General features: G+C 51.4%; 8 protein-coding genes across 8 annotated transcripts; 6 read left to right on the top strand and 2 right to left on the bottom strand.

Annotated features, from left to right (window-relative positions):
• Positions 1 to 428: 428 nt before the first annotated feature.
• APUU_20015S (uncharacterized protein) lies at positions 429 to 1,976 on the bottom strand (the record flags this gene model as incomplete). Its single annotated transcript, XM_041698610.1, has 5 exons — positions 429 to 506; positions 572 to 1,268; positions 1,340 to 1,551; positions 1,606 to 1,819; positions 1,870 to 1,976. The coding sequence occupies 5 exons, from the start codon at positions 1,974 to 1,976 to the stop codon at positions 429 to 431; spliced, it is 1,308 nt and encodes a 435-aa protein (XP_041551777.1).
• Positions 1,977 to 3,654: 1,678 nt separating this feature from the next.
• On the top strand, positions 3,655 to 5,935 carry APUU_20014A (uncharacterized protein; the record flags this gene model as incomplete). The annotated part of the gene is made up of 4 exons (XM_041698609.1): positions 3,655 to 3,999; positions 4,063 to 4,226; positions 4,277 to 5,122; positions 5,173 to 5,935. The coding sequence occupies 4 exons, from the start codon at positions 3,655 to 3,657 to the stop codon at positions 5,933 to 5,935; spliced, it is 2,118 nt and encodes a 705-aa protein (XP_041551776.1).
• A 1,198-nt stretch (positions 5,936 to 7,133) lies between these two features.
• APUU_20013A (uncharacterized protein) lies at positions 7,134 to 7,597 on the top strand (the record flags this gene model as incomplete). The annotated part of the gene is made up of 2 exons (XM_041698607.1): positions 7,134 to 7,411; positions 7,471 to 7,597. 2 exons carry the CDS (start codon positions 7,134 to 7,136, stop codon positions 7,595 to 7,597), a joined length of 405 nt encoding a protein of 134 aa, XP_041551775.1.
• Positions 7,598 to 8,016: 419 nt separating this feature from the next.
• APUU_20012A (uncharacterized protein) lies at positions 8,017 to 10,482 on the top strand (the record flags this gene model as incomplete). The annotated part of the gene is made up of 2 exons (XM_041698606.1): positions 8,017 to 9,274; positions 9,332 to 10,482. The coding sequence occupies 2 exons, from the start codon at positions 8,017 to 8,019 to the stop codon at positions 10,480 to 10,482; spliced, it is 2,409 nt and encodes an 802-aa protein (XP_041551774.1).
• Positions 10,483 to 10,948: 466 nt separating this feature from the next.
• APUU_20011A (uncharacterized protein) lies at positions 10,949 to 11,716 on the top strand (the record flags this gene model as incomplete). Its single annotated transcript, XM_041698605.1, has 1 exon — positions 10,949 to 11,716. One exon carries the CDS (start codon positions 10,949 to 10,951, stop codon positions 11,714 to 11,716), a length of 768 nt encoding a protein of 255 aa, XP_041551773.1.
• A 1,874-nt stretch (positions 11,717 to 13,590) lies between these two features.
• Positions 13,591 to 14,587, bottom strand: APUU_20010S (uncharacterized protein; the record flags this gene model as incomplete). The annotated part of the gene is made up of 2 exons (XM_041698604.1): positions 13,591 to 14,265; positions 14,330 to 14,587. The coding sequence occupies 2 exons, from the start codon at positions 14,585 to 14,587 to the stop codon at positions 13,591 to 13,593; spliced, it is 933 nt and encodes a 310-aa protein (XP_041551772.1).
• Positions 14,588 to 16,212: 1,625 nt separating this feature from the next.
• APUU_20009A (uncharacterized protein) lies at positions 16,213 to 17,116 on the top strand (the record flags this gene model as incomplete). Its single annotated transcript, XM_041698603.1, has 3 exons — positions 16,213 to 16,281; positions 16,342 to 16,821; positions 16,883 to 17,116. 3 exons carry the CDS (start codon positions 16,213 to 16,215, stop codon positions 17,114 to 17,116), a joined length of 783 nt encoding a protein of 260 aa, XP_041551771.1.
• Positions 17,117 to 17,897: 781 nt separating this feature from the next.
• APUU_20008A (uncharacterized protein) lies at positions 17,898 to 19,035 on the top strand (the record flags this gene model as incomplete). Its single annotated transcript, XM_041698602.1, has 5 exons — positions 17,898 to 17,948; positions 18,006 to 18,318; positions 18,386 to 18,493; positions 18,564 to 18,785; positions 18,848 to 19,035. 5 exons carry the CDS (start codon positions 17,898 to 17,900, stop codon positions 19,033 to 19,035), a joined length of 882 nt encoding a protein of 293 aa, XP_041551770.1.
• Between the last annotated feature and the right edge of the window lie 187 nt (positions 19,036 to 19,222).

Here is a 19,222-nt window from a genome sequence, read left to right as displayed (position 1 = left end):
CCCTCCTAGTGGGGGGTCGAATCTGGGTATTGTATCGCAAGACGCTCATTTCGTGCGGCCGATCAAAGTAGACAACTGACGGGGCGAAGGCAAGTAAAAGGTATCTACTTCCTCTTAATAGTCTGGCTATATTTACCTGGGGAATGCACTGTCTAGGAGACTGGGGCAGCTTAGCTTCTGTCTTTCCAATGGAACCGGTGGCGAAACCCTCGACTGGAAGAGTGCAGTCTTCCATGAGTTTGTTGATGAAAAGAATATAAATATTCAGCTAGATTATAGCTAGATTTTCAGGTGGCTAATGGCTACCTCTAGTATCTAGAGATACCGGGTGGTTCCCAGCTAGGGCGCTGCCTGTTTATGAAAGAAAAGAATGGAAGCAGTATAAACGACACTCGCTGCTTTAAGTCCCACCAATGAGGCCCTATGGCTCAAACATCGTAAGGGAAATCGGTGTCTGTCATGGAAAGGCCGGTACAATACTGGATGATGTTTAATTTGAGAATGCACTTGAAGAAAGTCAGCGTCGAAAGAACAGGCAAAGACATGTTTATAGGGCCAGAGTAGAACATACGGCGCCCTCGCATTTCCTGTCAAGGGGGTGGAAATAATCATCCTTCACCTCGCACGCCGGAAGATCAACCATCATCAGGTTGGGAGGCTTCTTATCGGACACGAAGGCCTCTGCGGCGCTCTCGGGGTCCCATCCGTGGCCGGTCCCAAACTGCTGCGATGTGTAGACGGCGGCTTCGGCCATGGCCAAAAGATCAAGGTTTTCGTCCTCCGCGTGCTCAATGCCGTACGGCTTGTCCCAGTCTTTATCCTGGCCATCGTTGTTGTTGGCCACGTCCTCCCACAAGGCGTAGAAGTAGGCCGTGCCGTCGTCGTCGCACAGGCGGTACAGGTCGTCGCTGAGCTCAATGTCACACGGAGCCTCGTCATGCATGTTGCCAGTCACCTTGACGACTAGCACCTTGTCGTTCTTCTTCCATAGATACGAGATGGCCGAGGCCGTAATGCTCTGGAGCATTTGGAGGTGGTCGTGGCGGATGTCCTTCCAGTCAATGGGGGCAGCGAAGCCTCCATCGTTGAGAATGGCTGGGGCTCCCAAGGGCTCGTCCTTGTAAGTGTAGCCGAGCGAGGGATCATAGTTCTCAGGGGTTGTATTGATGGCCTCGCCGCCCATCTTCTGAACGGCGTTCCAGGCGGCTTCGAAGCCGTTTTCAAGGGCGTCGGACATATTGGCCATGTTGTCGACCTCCTTCTGCAGGCTGCAATCCACCGCGCCTCGTCAGCATTGTTGATTGTGAGGCATGCAAGATCCTTATGAGGGAGAACGTACGACTGGGCTGCATTCGCCGCAATAGCATTCAAGGCACCAGTGGCGATGGTAGCGCCACCACCAGCTATACCGGCTCCTGCTGCACCACCAGCAAGGCCACCGAGAACGGCAGCATCGGTGACTAGACCTATGGGGCCAAGCAGGCTGAGGAGACCAGCTAGAACGCCAAAGAATCCGGCTAGGATAACTGAGGCCGCCGCCCCGGTAGCGTCCTAACAATGTTACAACGTTAAACAAGATACCAATTATAGGAGCATGCGACCTACTGCGCTCATAACATCTTCCCTGTCCTTGGTGAATGTCACTACCCACTTCGCCTGCTTGTTGCCAACATGGGTCCGGCCGTAGTGAAGAGCATCGAGCACGCTCTGGAGGTGGTCGTGGAAGTTCTTGCAGGATTCCAGGATAAACCAGAGCCTCGCATATGTTTCGTTTGTACACATCTCTGCCGTACCGGGGATGTCGCAGTCATCATTTCCACTAACTGTTGTAAGCAGTAAGCCCTGTACAATGGATAACAACAAACGTACACATTGCAGGTGAATTCGGTCTTGTCAGCTGTTTGATCCGCGATACTCCGCATAAAGTCCATCTTCCAAGGGCCATAAGGACACTTTTCCTCGTCCTCGCAGAACATATTGGCCCTGTATGTTGTGCACGTACCGCTGTCAGCCAATATCCAACGGAAAGCATTTCAACGAGTGTCCCTCACGTAGAGTTAATGTAGAAGCCCATATCAAGATCCTTCCATGCCTTCTGGGTTTGCTGACCGACCTCGCAGATCTTCTGGATATCGGTTGGCTTAGGGGCGTCGTTACTGCTGTGGCATTGTCAGTACAGCGCTCTTGAGTGTCGACAGCATGAACGATGGCCAAACATACCTAGTGCTGGATGCTGACGAGCTGGATGCCGAAGCCGACGTAGAAATAGTTGATGAAGCTCCCGGGAGGGCCTCTAAAGCGGGTCGCGAATCATCATCAAATTAGTCCCGCAGGGTCAATAGGGTTGAATTGAACTAAAAAGATGATTTAACTGCCCTGTCCCCTAGACGTACTCCATTCTCATTTAACAAACCCCAGAAAGCAGCCCCCAACTCTCTCCATGTGGAGCACCGCTATCTGGACAGGACCACGCAGTAGTAGTACCCTCGGGCCTCAAGGCCCAACATGTGACGAACGGTGAAGAATAGAAATTGGGCCATTGAATCAGGAGATCTGGTCGTTTGGTATCTTCATTGCCGACAGTTGCGGAGTGCTGCGATCGACGTGGGGTTGTCCTTGTAACTTGTAAGCCAGCGGGGACCCCGGGGCTAAATAGCCACCCCAGCAGCATAAGCCAGTGCCCATGTCCATGGCCCCATTGAGGTGTTGCAAGAGTGTTAGGGGGCAGTCTAAATAGGTAAATTGACACGCGACTCTATGATTATCGAATGAAAGTCAGGCAGCACGGTGGCGAGCAGGAAAACACGGAAGCCAAAGGAAAAAACAATCTTCGCTCATTATCGACGGGTTCTCAGTCGGTGATGCCGACAAGACAGGGAGGAGAAGCCCCGCTGCATTACTCCAGTTGTTGATTAATTGCACAGTGGCAATGGAGGTATAAACCATAGTGGAGTGGTAGGGGCCAGTCCGAAGGTCAACCTGGTTGAAGCCATGCCCCCGCCAGCATCAACTAGACACGTGGGTTTATCTATGATGAGCTCTCCTCCAGAGTCGCTGCCAGTCTTGGTTCTTGGGCAGGCATAGAATTCCTCGCCGCAGATTTCGTTTGCAGAAGAGACCAGTGCCTGGCAAGGAATGGTTGACAGCGCGAGCGCCGGCTCCTGGGGCCAAATGCAGGGGTCGCGATCGTCGAGTACACTAGTTTCTTGGTAAGAATTCTTGTGAATAGAGGGCACAGTCATTCCGAAATGTATTCACTTGCACTTCTTGAAGGAGGCTGGTTGTTGTTTACTCTACCATTGTGCCTGTATCCCCAGCTCTCGAGACCACATCAAACTCCCCGTGGGAAAAGAGAACACCCCGTTGATCCTGCCCTAACGAGACTGGACGGTCTGCAGCCTCATTGGCTTGACTGTGTTTCAGGCTGCGGGTCGTATTGAGGCTCAGACGGCAGACTCTTTGATCGAGGCTGAGTGCATGAAGCGTGGAGACCACAGCACAGCCTTGCCTGGCCTGGAGAGTGCTGGTTCAAATCAGGCTTCATCCGCGGTCGGCATGGAGGTCTTCCTGAATCATTTCACACCCTTTCCCGCAGCGCCACGACGGCGATGGTTGTTTCCTTCACAACCAACGGCCAGATAGCGACCGCTCAGCATGGGGCTCGCAACGGTGCGGAATCCCAAGTCCGCCATCTTGTTGCGCAACTATAAGCTAGAGGACGATTCTGCTGAATATAAGATATCGGAGGCCAGGGAGTCTGCTGGAGCCAGGATTGCCAAATGGAGGCGCACACTGTACCTGGGCTCGACCACCTCGTTCGCGGTTCTGCTCGTCAACCTGGCCATGGTTCTGTGGGCGAGTATCCGGCATTCAGAGCATGGACAGAGCGTTCTTCTGTATTCAGAAGACTGCGACCGTGTCAAAAAGCTCAGCACTGGTGTTCATCTCTTGATCAACATTCTCAGCACGCTTCTGTTGGCTGCGAGTAACTTTGCTATGGTATCATCATCCCGTATCCCTATCGCTCTCGCTCTTTAGTATGGCGCTGAGAGACCTCTGCAGCAATGTGTCGGTTCGCCAACGAGGCAGGACGTGGATCGCTCCCATACACGGAACGAATGGCTTGATATTGGAGTTCCCAGTGTACGCAATCTATTGAGGATCCCAAGGATACGCCTGTTCTTCTGGGTGTGCCTTGTGCTCTCGTCTGCGCCACTTCATTTGCTGTATGCTTGCTTTATCTTGGCCCTGTGGCAATCGAACACTAATAAAGCAGTTATAACTCCACTGTCTACTCGACCTTTTCGGTCAATATTCCAGAAATATACGTGGCGAACTCGAGCTTCACTTCCCTGACTACGAGCGATATTCCAACTGGATACTATGGGACGTTGCAGCGCAATCCATATAGGTCCCAGATGCTCAGGCTCGTGACAAAATCCGAGAACCTGACGCACCTTGCACCACAAGATTGTATCTCCGCGTATGCCACCGACTTTGTATCCAAGTACAACAGCGTGGTCCTGATCAGCCCGGGATTCAACGGTTCGGCCTTACCCATGGGGAGGATAGATACGCAGATGGTGAAACGTCCCTCTGTTTACTCCCCGGATCCGTCGTATTCGTGGACATGCATAGAGGACAAATACCGAAGCAACATCCCCGACGATGGCTGGTCAAAATTGTGTTCTGTCGTTCACTCACGGGTTCGCTCACGGCAGGATTGGATTGTGCGAGGGTACAAGGTTGACTATTGTCTAGCAGAGGAAACCCCAGAGAAGTGCTCGCTCGAGTACAGCTTGCCGCTTGCGATCATAGTGATCAGCGCTAATCTGACCAAGGCTATACTGATATATCTTATAGCACGCCTCCTCCGAGGCGATCCGCTGCTGACAGTCGGCGATGCTGTAGCTTCTTTTCTCCGCTCTCCTGATAGTTCGACAGCCGAAGCTTGTCTATTGACGCGTCAGATGGTATCGTCAGATACGAGATCCGGTGCACAGGGGGAGAAGTATTCCATACTCGGAAAAGACCCGGTATACGAGCCACAACCCTATATTGCGAAGCAAGAGCGGTGGTGGTCGTCTCTCTCTAGGGCTCGCTGGGCCAGCTTTTTCTCGGTGTACGTCACCTTGCCTCAACCCGCAATATATACCTGATGTTCGTTCCTAGGTACTTTATCTCGCTATCCGTCTCAGTCAGCTTCCTAGGGCTGGGGCTGGGTAAGATGACAACGACCGATGGTGTTTGGGACTCTGGCCTTGGAGCCGTGCAGCAAAATACTATGGTTAATGATCTGAATTGGCCCGAAGAACTGGTTCCCAATGTTCTTATTGCGAATATCCCTCAACTTATCTACTCGGTCCTCTATGTCTTGTCTAACGGAATCCTCACCAACATGACCCTTGCAGGTGAATGGGATACTTTCTCTCAAGGTAGAAAGGGACTCCGTGTTTCCACTTCTCCCCAGGGTTACCAGCGCACATCGCACTTCCTGTCTCTGCCATATCGTTACGGATTGCCCCTTATTACTTTGTCTGCTTTGATACATTGGCTTATATCACAGAGTATATTTCTGGTGAGCGCTAATGCCTACGACGAGCCGACAAGGAGGTACCCTTATTCCGATATCATGGCACTTGGGTACTCGCCACTTGCAATTCTCATCACTCTTTGCGTCGGCATTCTTCTGCCGGCCGCTTTGCTTTTGATGGGCTGCAGGAGGTTTAAATCAGGGATGCCGATTGCCGGGGGCTGCAGCCTTGCCATCGCTGCAGCCTGCCATCCGCGGGCCAAAACGGAGGATGACGAATTCGATATTGAATACCGGCTTCTGCAATGGGGTGTCGAGCCCTGTCAACCAGGCGCGATTGGGCACTGCGCGTTTTCGGCCGCGGATGTCACCACACCGGACGACGGAGTGGTATACCAGTGAAGGACTAATATACCCTGTTCAATATATTACTTGCGGACTCTTGCACCGCGCTTCCCCAGGAGGCCACTTCCCGGGGGCAGCAGCTCCGCCCTGTACTTCCCATTATATGCCGAGGAGACTTTTCTATATCCACGGATTGGGGCATCCAGGAATATAGCCATTGCTAGGATCATGATCCATGACAGTATAATCACAATATCTTTAATTACATAATAGAGCGAGATAATTAGCAGAAAGGTGTATTATCACCCTCTTCATGCCCATTTTGTGATTCCTCCACCACGGCATATCGACCCTGCAGCAAACCAGGTGCAGCCAGTATTCCTGGTGTCCTTGGTCGATGGGACCTTGCCGCCCTACTATCTCATACGTGTTCCATGTCTTTATCTGTATGATAAGAAAAGATACTCTCTAATGAATCTATTAAATCTCATCTTAATTTACCTATGCCCTTTGTATATTAGCTGCCATGCTCTTGTTCATGTTTTGTTCTACGGTTGCACCTCTGATACATAGACCGGGAAGCTCTCTCAAGCTTAACGCTGCACTTTGGCCCCCGACCTGCATGAGGCAGTGTCAGAGTCTGTGAATATACGGGGTAGATACTACTGGGTCATCCCTGCCCTGAGGGTCCTTCTGTTTGGAACCATCTGTAGAGTCATTGCACGCCACTCCCAGGGCGCAACTTCGAAAGAACATTCTCCGCTAGGTACCGATATGCATTACTCCATACAGAGTAGAGCTGGAGTGCAACGGCCAACCATCTCTTGGCCCCCGCCAAGAATAGCTGGCCCCCGCTGATCACAACAAGATCCACGACATGCCAGAAGAACAGCCTGTGAGTGGGCGTTTAGCCCTGGCCCCCAGTTTCACAGGCGTACCCCGGTGCCTGACAAAAGCGCCATTCTGCCCCGTACAGTCTGGGCATCCTGGTTTACCGGATATGGCTTGAAGATCATCCTTAAAGGATTGTTATACAAGCCAAGATAGCTTGGCCAGCGTCATGAATAGGGATCTGTATAACCCGTGGAATCTTCAATTCTATAGAAATATATGCCAGACACAGGTATATAAAGACCATGGTGCTCGCAGTTATCCAAGCCATTCATCACCAGCACTCAAGCATCAATCCTCTCCTACTCTTGAATCATCTACATAAATCCTCTTCTACATCTTGAATCGGTCCTCCCCAAGCAATATGTTCAAGTCTACTGTCCCAGCACTGTTCATGGCCTCGTGCCTCCCAGCCACCCTTGCAGCCACCTGCTCTGCTGTCGGCTATCTGACCAGCAACTCCGTGGTTGGCCTGGGCCCCCAGGGTGGCATGAGCGGCGTCTTCCTGTATAACGGTGACGGTGATAAAATCGGCGAATTGACCGGTGACGCGGGTGCCTGCACCGACATTGCGGACATCTCAGGCGACGGGCTCGACGACACATTTGGGTGGGCTGCGACCTGCAACATCAACTCCTTCAGGTATGCCCCAATAAGGCCCTCTGTTTAAATACCACGTGCAAATACTGATCTCTCTCCAGGGAATGCCACGGCTCTTACGCCGACGCAGGCCATATTGACGGCCTGCCGCCTACCGGTGCCGACTCTGATTTCTATGGTATTGGGATTGCTACCGATGCTCAGTGCAAGATTGAGTTTGAGTGCTAGGCTGGAGGATCTGTTTATCCTGAGGGCTTAGATAGTCGATCGTTGATGTCGTTCGTTTATGCTGTTCTCATTTAGTTTGGCTTTATTTTGATCATGCAGTGGACAATATGAATATCGTGATTGCCGTTATATAAGATTCGGTTGAACCCTAAGGCTACTATCTAATCCTTCGATCCCGACCAATGTGTGGTTTTATAGTCTTAAGCCCGGCAACAGGACTGAAGGAAGAGAAAACTATACTAGTAGTCAGTGCAGGCTGGTTTAACATGCGAGGCTGAAAGTCCGTACGTTGCACGCGATGAGTGGCTTGTTCAGCTCGTACTACTAACTGCTTACTTAGCGCACGAGCATTTCTCTCAGCTGAGCGGGGTCAGATCTCAGAGTCTTCTTGCAACACTCGAGAAGGGACAGCAGTCCAAATGGCGGATCATTTATTTTATCCTGGCGCCCCTCCGAGGCCCCTTCGGATTGAGTATGACGGCCCGCTCTACGATGGAGGCGATTGGGATACGTTTCCCTCTCGTAGTGGCTGGCTGGACGGACCTGGAGCAGAGAACTGGCTTGCACGCCATATTCCTTTCGTGAAACTGCCCGACGAGTTGGAGTACTTGTTTCAATACCAATCGAGCATGGAGTCCTGGCTCTACTTTGGCATGCTGCACTATGTCTTCGGTGACCGGCTGGATCAGTCCGACTTCATTATCCTCCGTGATGACGAGAGCGAAGGCCAGGGGTACTACATCACGACAAGATATCTGCACAAATACGTTGAGGATATGGAGGATTGGAAGAACAACAACCGCGGAGCCCGAACTGTCGAGATTGTGAACAAAGTCCTCGAACTTCTTCCCAGCTACATCCGTTTCATCGGGGACGGAATGTCCTTGGCTATTCGCCTGGCCAGCCATGCTCTCTGGAACGTTGCGGTCAAGCGAGATGGACCACAGACCAGCCCCCGCTTGATAGGAGTGTGGTCTCTTACCCGCACAGAGCTGGAGCGTCTGCCATTATTCAATGGATGGTGCCCCCTGGATGCAGAGAAGTGTTGCGAAGCCGGCATCTACCTAGATACCCAGGCTTACCTGCTGCAACTACATCGTCCCAAGCCTAGCTGGAACAAGAGAACGCATGATTCTTGTATAAAGACGGAATGCATAGCGGACAATATAGATGAGAGCAACTATATTACTCGCCATGTGCAAGACGATTGCAGCTGCTCACACATCCACGCAGACATTGAACAGCTACATAGAGTGCTTCTGGACGGAGGAATCCCTCTTGTAAGGATCAGGTTCTGTGGGGAGGACGAGCTTGGGAACCCGCAGTATAAGCTCGAGGTCGTGAAGAATCGCACTCACAGGCCATATGTAGCGATCTCTCATGTATGGGCTGACGGACTAGGCAATCCCCAGGGCAACTCTCTCCCACACTGCCAATTGGAGTTTCTTTACCAACGGGCCCTGCGCCTACTGAGTGACAGAGAATACATTCCTGGCTATGATGACAAGGTATATGGACCCCTGTACACTGGGGCCGCTCAATTTGGCCACTTCGCAGCCAAAGCGATCCGACGTGGAGACAATTCTGTGCTGGTATGGATTGATACACTATGCATACCACACCGTAATGATGTGCGAAGCCTGGCAATTCAACGCATCCGCGATGTTTATACTGGTGGTCAGTGCGGGCTGTAGCAGCTTTTATATTACGTCGCTAACCTGACTGAGGTCACAGCCTCTCGGAACTTGATTCTCGATTCGGAGCTGATGCTGGTCGACTCGAGCTCGTCTAATAAAATGGAAATTTGCCTGAGAGTTCTGTACTGCTCCGGCTGGATTCGTCGGTTATGGACGCTCCAAGAAGGATTGGCCGCAACAGACAAGCTATTCGTGCTGTTGTCCGACAAGGCAATCAATATCGGTACCATCCCCTTCATGCTCCTGACCAAAGTCGACCGAGGAGAAATCCCCATCTTCCAAGAGGGAATTGCCACGATGGCCGCAGTCTCTTGGTATTCGTACTTTCAAGAACCCACCGACTATGCCTCTCCATTCCATCGCTTTGTCGTCAATAATGGAGGTACCAAGGCCCAGGGCAAAATAATTGCTTGGAACTGGTTCAATGTGGCTACACGATCCAGCAGCAAGGACCGTGATCGTCCGACTGTCCTAGCAGGTCTCCTGAGTCTGGATGTCAGCAAGATCCTCAAGATCAAGGACTCCGATGACCGAATGCGGAAGTTATACAGCATGCTGGATATGTTTCCCCAAGACGTGCTCTTCCTTGAGGGCCCCAGATTTGAAGAATACGGAATGGGATGGGCAATGACAACATGTCGATTTACTGGCGAATTTGCTCCGCTTGTCAACGATTCTGGAAATATCACGCCCCGGGGCCTCCACGTCACAATTTATCCTTCGCTGATAGCTCTGTCTTCCGACCTGTTCGATCTGGCACTGGCCAAGTCAAAGCGATCCGACCCTGACCAAAGCCAGATGAACTGGAAGAAGTGGCTTGATGATTCTAAGCCCTATGCTAATCCCGACGACTTGGGTTCGGACTTTGGCAGCCAAGCGACAGAGCCAGACGATGAGGAGCTGTCATTTCTGCACTTGAAAGGGACGGTTCCAATCAATCTCAGCCAGGGCGAGGCGTATGGAATCATCCTACGGTCAGCCCTTCCTGATCAAATATCCGCCCAATGTGCGTTGGTCGCCCTACAGACAAGTGAAGATGGAGTCCATTATGGGCGATACATTAGCACAGGAGGTATGAGGGCTGCTACTTTCAACAGGAACCTGCATGTTGTGGAATTGCCTGAGGATGGCTACCTTTTGGCAGGCACTTGGGGTGATGCACAAACACATGAATGGATTGTTGGTTAAGCAGCAGCTATTTGATGATAGTACCGGTTGTTAGAAACAAGTCATGTAACTATGGCGTTTAGTGGCTCAACATGATATGTGTACTCCAATAACGCGTGTGAACCCACAGGGGACTGCGAGAGGAACCTTCGTCCAATCCTCAGCAAGGGATGGGGCCATTGCCAGTCAACACGGGCATCTTCATTGTCTTGGCCGCTATCCTTAAGCAATTCGTGCAGTTCCCAACAAGACGTTCCAAACAAGACTCCTGATTGGCTGAATCAATACTCTACTTCGTTCATCATTGGCCTTGCTTAGTAGCTGCTAGACCCCTGTCATCATCCGGTGTCTTATCCTGCTGTCGGGGATAACAGCGGCGATGAATAAACCCACACCATCACCGGACATAGCGGTCCTTAATTCCGGGGGGAAGCCCTAACATATAAAACAGAGGCAGTTGAGTGGCAATTGTCTTGATAACTACAGAATGTCCTCCAAGCCAGTCATCCTCGTCACCGGCGGCAACCAGGGCCTCGGCCACGAAGCCCTCAAAGTGCTCGCCCAGCAACAGGCATACCACCTAGTTGTCGCCGCCCGTTCCGCCGAGAAAGCAGCGGAGGCCATCCAGCTTATTGCGGCTGCAAGCGGGTCCGACGCTGCTGCAGACTTTACGCCAGTGGTCATTGATCTGACTAGTGACGAGAAAATCCAGGCCGCAGCGGCCATCGTCAAGGCGAAATTCGGCCGTCTTGATGTGCTGGTCAACAACGCCGGGATCGCCCGATCGCCAAAAGGAGACAATGCCACCCTCCGCGAAGACCTGCGCGATGTGTTTGAAACCAATGTCTTTGGCGTTGCGGTGATGAACGAGACATTCCTGCCGCTGCTGCGCGCTTCTACATTCCCACAACGTCGCATCGTCACCGTCACCAGTGGCCTGGGCATGTTTGGCGTTGCCCTAACGGAGACATCGCCTTACAATGCCTGGAACTATAGATTCCCTGTCTACCGGAGCAGCAAGTCTGCTGTCAACATGTTCTCCGCTGTCGATATGATCGCCCTGCGTGACGAAAACATTCCAACGGTCCTGGTGGAACCGGGGTACTGCCGCACGGCGTTTGGGAATTTCCACGGCCACAAGGATGCCGATGCCGGTGGGAGGGTGATTGCTCGTGCGGCCGTAGAGGGCAATAACAAGGATCTATTCTTGAAAGTTATAGATGACGAAGGGAAGCATAAGCAGTTTGGCTGGTAGATTCTGGACTCTCGTTTTGTCTTGCCTCCAGAGCGCCGCTCTTCCAGTACCTATATAAGCCCTCTAGATATCAATCCTATTAAGATCCCCAAGCAATCAATTCAGTCAACAGGGCCATTCGCAGCGTGGAAGAGGCACCCATCACGGATGAAGACTGAGGTTCCATCGCGCAGAAACCTTGACTCTTGCTACAAACCGGGTAACCCGGTGCTCCAGTGACGAGAAGGGGAGTCGACATAGTTGAGCTGGTCGACGTTTTACTGTGGGCTTTTATTCAAGATTTAAGTGCGTAAGTGAGATGTACACATGGTTGAAACGAGTGGTGACGTGCCGAGTGAGCAGGAATGGCAATAGGTATGTTTATCAAACCCTGACTCTGCTCAAGTAACACCCCTAGTTTCTTCTAAACCGGGTCCTAGAGATTATTAGGTCCTAAACACGATGGCTAGTAGCGGAATACATATTCCTCGGACTATGTGATATCATGCCTGACGAAAACCCTCCACATCCTGAGCAGGCTCAGCTTTATAAGCACCAAAGCCTTAATAGGAACTTCCAGTATTAACATTATCCAGCAATGGATAGCTCTACCGTTCTCAGTTCCAACGACCCCTTCCCTGCAAAAGGATTAGTGGTGGTTGTTTCGGGTGGTGGTAGTGGTATCGTCCTCCCCTTTGCCTTTATTTCTGATGTACATATGTATATATCTCACGGCCGACCTCCTATCAGGCATTGACTTTGCTATAACTTCTGCTCTTTGCCAAACCGGAGCACTCCGTGTATACATCCTTGGTCGACACATATCCGCTCTCCAGGAGGCAGCCAGCAGCTTTCCTAAAACTGCCATCACAATTGAATCCGATGTAACTAGCCCAGCCTCCATGTCTGCTGCCGTTCAGCAGGAAGTTGGGTACGTCGATGTCTTGATCAATAACATCGGCGAAACGATCGGGACTTGCAGAGTATTCTCCTTGATAGCTGGGACGGCTGGGAATCAGCCTTTGCTGTTAAGTCAAGCGCTGTTGTTGGCGTATCTGCTGCGTTTCTTAAGCTTCTAGATGCAGGGAACCAATGACGTGGTTGGCAGGGTGGGAAAGTGTCTGCCAGTGAAGTCCGTCAACGGCAAACGGCAGAAGAATTGACGGCAAAGGGGATTGATATGGATGATCAGCGGAGCAGCCAAATCATCACTACTGCGAGTATTGCAGGGCTTAATCGGTATGTTACTGCAGGGTTAGCATACGGTGGGAGTAAGGCTGCAGCAATCCACTTGTCTAAGATGCTGGCCCATTTGCTGGTTCCGTGGGGAATTCGGAGTAATGTGATCAATCCTGGAGGTGAGCTGTTCTGCTTCATGCTTTGGAAATGTCTTCGCGTTGCATGTAGAGTATTGCATCAAGCTGGAATGTGCAAATTTGCTGACAGTCATAGTGTATCCTTCCGAAATGACGACTGGCTTTAAGGATGCCTACGGTCATAACGAGATTCCCGCTGGTCGTAAAGGGAATTTCCAGGACATTGCTGGAGTTCTGCTGTATCTAGTTGGGAAAGGTGGTGCGTATGCTAACGGCAACGTGCAAATCACTGATGGTGGAAGATTGAGCGTGATCCCGGCGACCTATCGAGTTGATCATAGAATAAGGACAACGTCTTCAATTATATAGCAAGATGACTCCGAGTGGGAGCATGTTGCGAGATAGACAGGATTGTGGATGGGCCTTATACTTAAAGAGATAGATGGCCGCCCACAAATGCCCCGAATATCTATTAGACAGTCGATGAAGCATAAGATCTATATGGCTTGGATATGCAGCCGTAGGAAATGTCCAGATATGTGTTTCCTAACTACCTTATATAGATAGTCTGCACCTACACTAGGCCAACAACCCTCGTACAGTTGTCTCGAAATCCTCCGGTTGCCTGCCCAATATCTCTCCCAGTAAAGGCGAGACCACTGCCGCTTCACCTTGTCTGAAAGCCTCCCAGCACGACGTATACTCTTTCAGCAGGTTGACCCCACGATACCAGTACTTCTCCTTGAAAGACAACTCCGCATACCTATCCGCAGAAATCTCCTTGATATTCACATCCTTCCCTGTAACCCTCCCCAAGATGTCAACTGTCTCCCTCAATGACAGCACCCGCGGCCCCGATAACAGCACCACCTTATTCAACCACGGGTGGCGGCCCGAATCCTGCACGTAGGACACAATCATCTTCGCAGTGGCCTCACCAAGATCATCAATCTTCGCCCACGCGATCCCGGGCCCATCCCCAGAATGCGGGATCGTGATCTCCCCAGCAGGATTATGGATATCGAACCACGCTGTGTAAACCGGGAAGGACTCGCTATACAGTCCCTCACGGATCGCAGTGTATGTAATCGGCCCTTGGGCGAGGAGAGTAGAGAGGTGTTGTTCTGTGAGAAGATGCGTGCGCATGATGCTTGCGGCGCTGGTGTCTGAGAGGTCGCCGCCAAAGGCAAGAGACGAGTAGAAGATATGGGCGACAGAGCTGTTGCAGGCTGCAGTTATGGCGGTTTTGTGTACCTACAGATACCCCGGATCAGTATCATATTCTAGGAATAGGTTCTAGATGAAGGACAGGGCGTACCTCAAACCGATGCTTAACTTCAACCGAGGCATATGAAATCAGCATCACCGTATCCACGCCGTCGAAGGCGTTTTCCAGGGTTGTCGGTTCGTCGTAATCTGCATGTCGAGTCGTTGCGCCGGCGCGGGACAGATGGGCCAGTTTCTCGGGGTGTCGAGCGATGAGGATGAGTTCGGAAGCTGGAACTTGTTTGAGGAGATGGTTGATAATGCTTGTTCCCAGGGCCCCGGAGGCGGGGAAGACGCCTATCTTGGTCATTTTGCTGTTTGGTGTTGAGTTGTGGATGTGGATGGGAGTTGTTTGGAAATAAATGGGATCCCTTGAGGGACAGCTAATTGTGTTGGGTAAGAAATCGTGCCAGAAACTACCGGCGCATTACTCATTAGTCGCGAGTTAAAGGCCGAATTTACAGATTAAGGCGTGGTTTAATTTTTCTGGATTTATCAGCGCCGAATTTGAAAACACAGGAATATAAATTCCGCTCGGAGTGATCAGGGAGTGACGTCTACGAACTGATCCCAATAAAGTACCCGGAACCTCGAAATTACACAAGGGATGACCAATGTTATCCCTAATCTTATCCTCGGTATGTCCATACTACACTTGGTTATTAACTTGCATGCGTGGTAGTCTACAATCCGGATCCATGGGAAAAGAGAAGTCGCTGAGATATAGACGCACCGGCGAAAGGCCACCGGAATACATACGGTAAGAGAGCGTCAAATCTGACGTACCCTCTTCCTCGATCCCATGAAGCTACAATAGATCAATACTATGGCCTCCACGAATCCGCCGAAACTGGTCCACGTGTTCAATCTGCGAAGGAACATGGGCCATGGCAGGATCACCGCTGGACATTATCAATCAGGTCTGCACCGGCATATTACATCCCTCGACAGTGGTTTCCTTCGCGGGGTGCCGGGCTCACGCGGCGAAAAGATGAACGCTACACTAGGGTCGGGTGGCAGCGATTGGATTTTGTTCGACGAGAGTAGCAGAACTGCGCACTTGGATGTCCGGACATAGGGCCGCACGCCGGCCGGAGATGGTGTTTATATTCACTACACGGGTGTGCTTCGAATGGACGAGGCCACGGAGAAGTTTATGAAATGGTCCCCAGATGCGCAGACGACCGATTTCGGAGAACACCACTGGTGGACTGGGCCGATCATTGATGCAGGTTGGCCTCGACGTTCTCGAAGGCCTGTTCGACCTCGGCCGCTAGGTCAATGCTGATCTCGCCGGTGGTGCGGTCCCAGCAGCCTATTTATTTATGTCAGCCATTGTTATCTCGCCGGCCAGGGGGAGTGACTTCAACGTTGGCGCCCAGAGCTTTAGACACTTGAGACCGGTGTAAGTTCGTCTATAAGAGAGCAGGGGCTATTCTACAGTAGCATTTACCCCACCCAGGCGTAAGTATCATCCGCGAGCTGTCCGGTGAACTCGAACAACAGGCTGTTGCCACATAAACAATATAGTTGAGAGGCTGCTCCAGGATTTCCCAAGAGGATTTGGAGTCACTATGAAACTTCTCATCGTCTTGGCGTTTACTGGTAGGAGACGTGCCCGATTTAGCCGGTTCAAGCCGTGACTTGTTGGGGCAAGTTTGCCGCTGAATCCTGCTTTATCAAGCTGCTATTGGCGTGGTTAAAGAAGTATATTAGCCCTGAGGACTCGCCACGAGATGATCGACATCTTGTGTGACATCTCGTGTCACAGTTCGTAGGGCAGATTGAGAAACTCCAGAGAATAAAGACGAGCGGTGGCTTCGCGATGCTTAAAAGAGAGCAGATTCCCGCCGCCATTGAGTTTATGTAGTAATCATTCCGTCTCAGTCAAGCACCAAAGCGACTAAGACAGCTTCTCATTTATCTCTAAACACCATGAAGAGCATTCTCGCCTATGCTCCCGCGCTTGCCCTGGCCCAGGCCGTAGTGGCCCAAGTGCCCACGGTGAGCTTGGAATCTCCCGCAATCACTGTTGTCATGCACGACTAAACGAAAACGTTGCAGACATACTATGTTCACGAATCTCTTCCTGAGCATACCCTCTTCCACCCTGAAAACCTTAGCGACTTCGAGAGCCTCCCCGTGGTCGTGTGGGGCAACGGTGCCTGCAGCGCAGACCCCGTCGCCGGCCATGGTCCGTTCCTCGAGGAGCTTGCGTCCTGGGGCATCCTCGTCATCGCCCTTGGGACTCCCGGGAATGGCGGATCCACCAGCAACGAGCAGATGGCACAGGCCATCGACTGGGCCAGCGAGAACGCCGGCCAGGGCGAGTGGGCAAACATTGACGCCACCCAGCTCGCCGCGGCCGGCATGAGCTGCGGCGGCACCCAGGCCTACGCGCAGAACCAAGACCCCCGTGTGACTGCGTTTGGGATCTTCAACTCGGGCACCCTCGACGCTTCCCAAACCGACGCAACACTGGGTGCTATCAACGTGCCCATCTTTTTCTTCCTCGGTGGCCCTACCGATATTGCGTATGAGAACGTAAGCCAACCGTTAGGGTTAAAAAGTGATTTAAATATCCCCTGCTAACAGACGGGAACAGGGCATGCGAGACTACGAGGCCGTCAACGCCGGCGTCCCGTCCTGGGTCGGGAACTTCGATGTCGGCCACGGTGGTACCTACCTCGACCCAGACGGTGGCGTCTTCGGCACAGCTGGTCAATCCTACTTCCGCTGGGTCCTCCGCGGAGAGACAGAAGCCTCTGCTTATTTCGTCGACGGCGGAGCTGAGGCCGATGGATGGCAGACCGCTAGCAAGGACCTTGGAAGCATCTAGATATTTGACCTATTCGGACAGGGTTGAGGCGTGCTGCGATCCAGTAGGACTGGCCTTGGTGCGTTTCTTCCACCTCGGTCTACTCCGGGTTTATTGAAGCGCAAATTTCAGGTTGATTCTCGGGACATGGGTACTATTGCCAGGTTCTAATTAGTTAAACCTGATCCTCAGTAGTAGGCAAATTCATGCTGCAGGACTACCACTGCCACCAGGGTTTCTAAAATCATTTCAATATTTATAGATAGCTCTTAATCTATTAAATATAGATATATTCTTTATTTTTTATTAGGTTCCTAATATCAGTATCTGATACAGTGGCGATGTAAGATTTAGATATCTGAACAGCGCGTAGATAAGGATTGAGAGGATCCCCAAGGGGTGAATTGCCAGCACCGGATTCATATTCTACGACCAGGGGCCATTATCACGATAGTTGATGGTAGGCAAAGGAATGTTTATCTTCCCGCCCTGTCTTACCGTCCGCGCCCTTGCGCCTGGCGGTTTTTATGGTCGAACAGTATTTCGATATATAGGCCTGGGTTAAGATTATGATTGCCATCTATTTCACTATATATATATTCATTATGAAAACAGCTTCGTTTATTGTTAATCTTATTCTAGGCCTGGCTAAGCCAGTGTGGACTACAAGACAGAGAACTCCACCGCTTTCCACATAACACGCGCTTTGTCAGCCGCAGGAGACAAGGAGAGCCGATCTCCACTGAACAACAAGTCGAAAACACCATTTCGCTTGATTCAAGAAATATCCATTCTCCCCACTATGTCGGCCACCGCAAACAATGTGATCGCTACGGGCACCTCGTCGGGCCTGGTATGTCGCAACCCCGCCTCAAGATATCAACTCCACGGCTCGGCTAATATCAAATAGGGTTTCGAAGCGATTAAACAATTGCTCGAGAAATCCGAGCCCTACAACTTTATTCTGGGCGCCCGAGACATTCGAAAAGCCCAAGCCGCCTTTGACGAGCTCAAGTACGACACCTCAAGGCATACCATCTCCCTTTTGCCGGTTGATTTTGCCGATCTGCGCAGCGTACAGCTATTCGCGCAGCAGGCTCTGGCCACGCTAGGCGACAGGAAGCTGGATCTTCTTTTCCTGTGTGCGGGCATGGTTGCTCCTGCTGAAGGACCTGGTCCTCACGGCTCACAGTGGTGTGCTCCATATGTCGTGAACCACCTTTGTAAGTTGCAACACAGACCTGCGAGAAGGCTAGAGGCGTTGGGCTAACATGAGCTCTATTTGAATAGCTCAGCATTATCTCGTTCACCAACTCCGTGAAACCCTGGCTGCTTGCAAATCGCGCATTGTCGTGGTGTCATCTGGAGCTATTCGCAGCGTTAGGAATCAAGACCCGAGTAAGTATCTCACCTTTCGCTGTAAAGCACTGCCCGGAGCATTTACTTAGCAATTTCTTTTCACACTTAGGAACCCTTGATGTCGACCTGAAGGCCAACTCTGGGGCAGACCGCGGTGTGGTGTACAGTGCCTCCAAGTTCGCCCAATTACTGGGTGCGCACTATTGGCGTCGCGAGCTGCCTGGCTGTACAGTGCTGGCAGTCTCGCCCGGCCTGATTCCTGGCACGAAGCTTGCCGGAAAGGACATGGGCTTGACCATGGACATGCCGGATGCCAAAACCGTCCCTGAGGGTAAGATGTTCCGCTCCAAATAATAATGTAAAGAATCGGCTAACCTGTATTGTGTCAAATAGGTGCCCAGAACCTCCTCCGTGCCTGGACCATCAGTGATTTCCCTGCAGACCCGGAACAAATCATGTTGACAAGCTGGGGTGAGTGGTGGCCGAAGGAAGTTTACCAGCTTAGCTTGGACACTGCACTTCAGAAAAAATGGTGCCTGGGCAGGGATGATATCGAGAACACCGAGGGGCTTTCTGCATAATGGCGACTAGCTAGATAATTGACGCTATATTTATACTCACACGGTTGCTGTTGGCACCGGGCTTTAGGCTTCAATAGAAGCGGTCTTTAATTAGTCTGCGAAAACTAAGCTTATTGATATAAATATGTCGTGCTGAGTAGTATACAATCATTCTCTAATTACTCCAAGTTCGCTGGTCTGCACGTCT

The sequence above is a fragment of the Aspergillus puulaauensis genome, chromosome 2 (genome assembly GCF_016861865.1).
Source record: "Aspergillus puulaauensis MK2 DNA, chromosome 2, nearly complete sequence".
In the NCBI taxonomy this organism is placed as follows: Eukaryota; Fungi; Ascomycota; class Eurotiomycetes; order Eurotiales; family Aspergillaceae; genus Aspergillus; species Aspergillus puulaauensis.
Note: the sequence above shows the minus strand (reverse complement) of the source record. Positions and strands in the feature narration are given on the sequence as shown.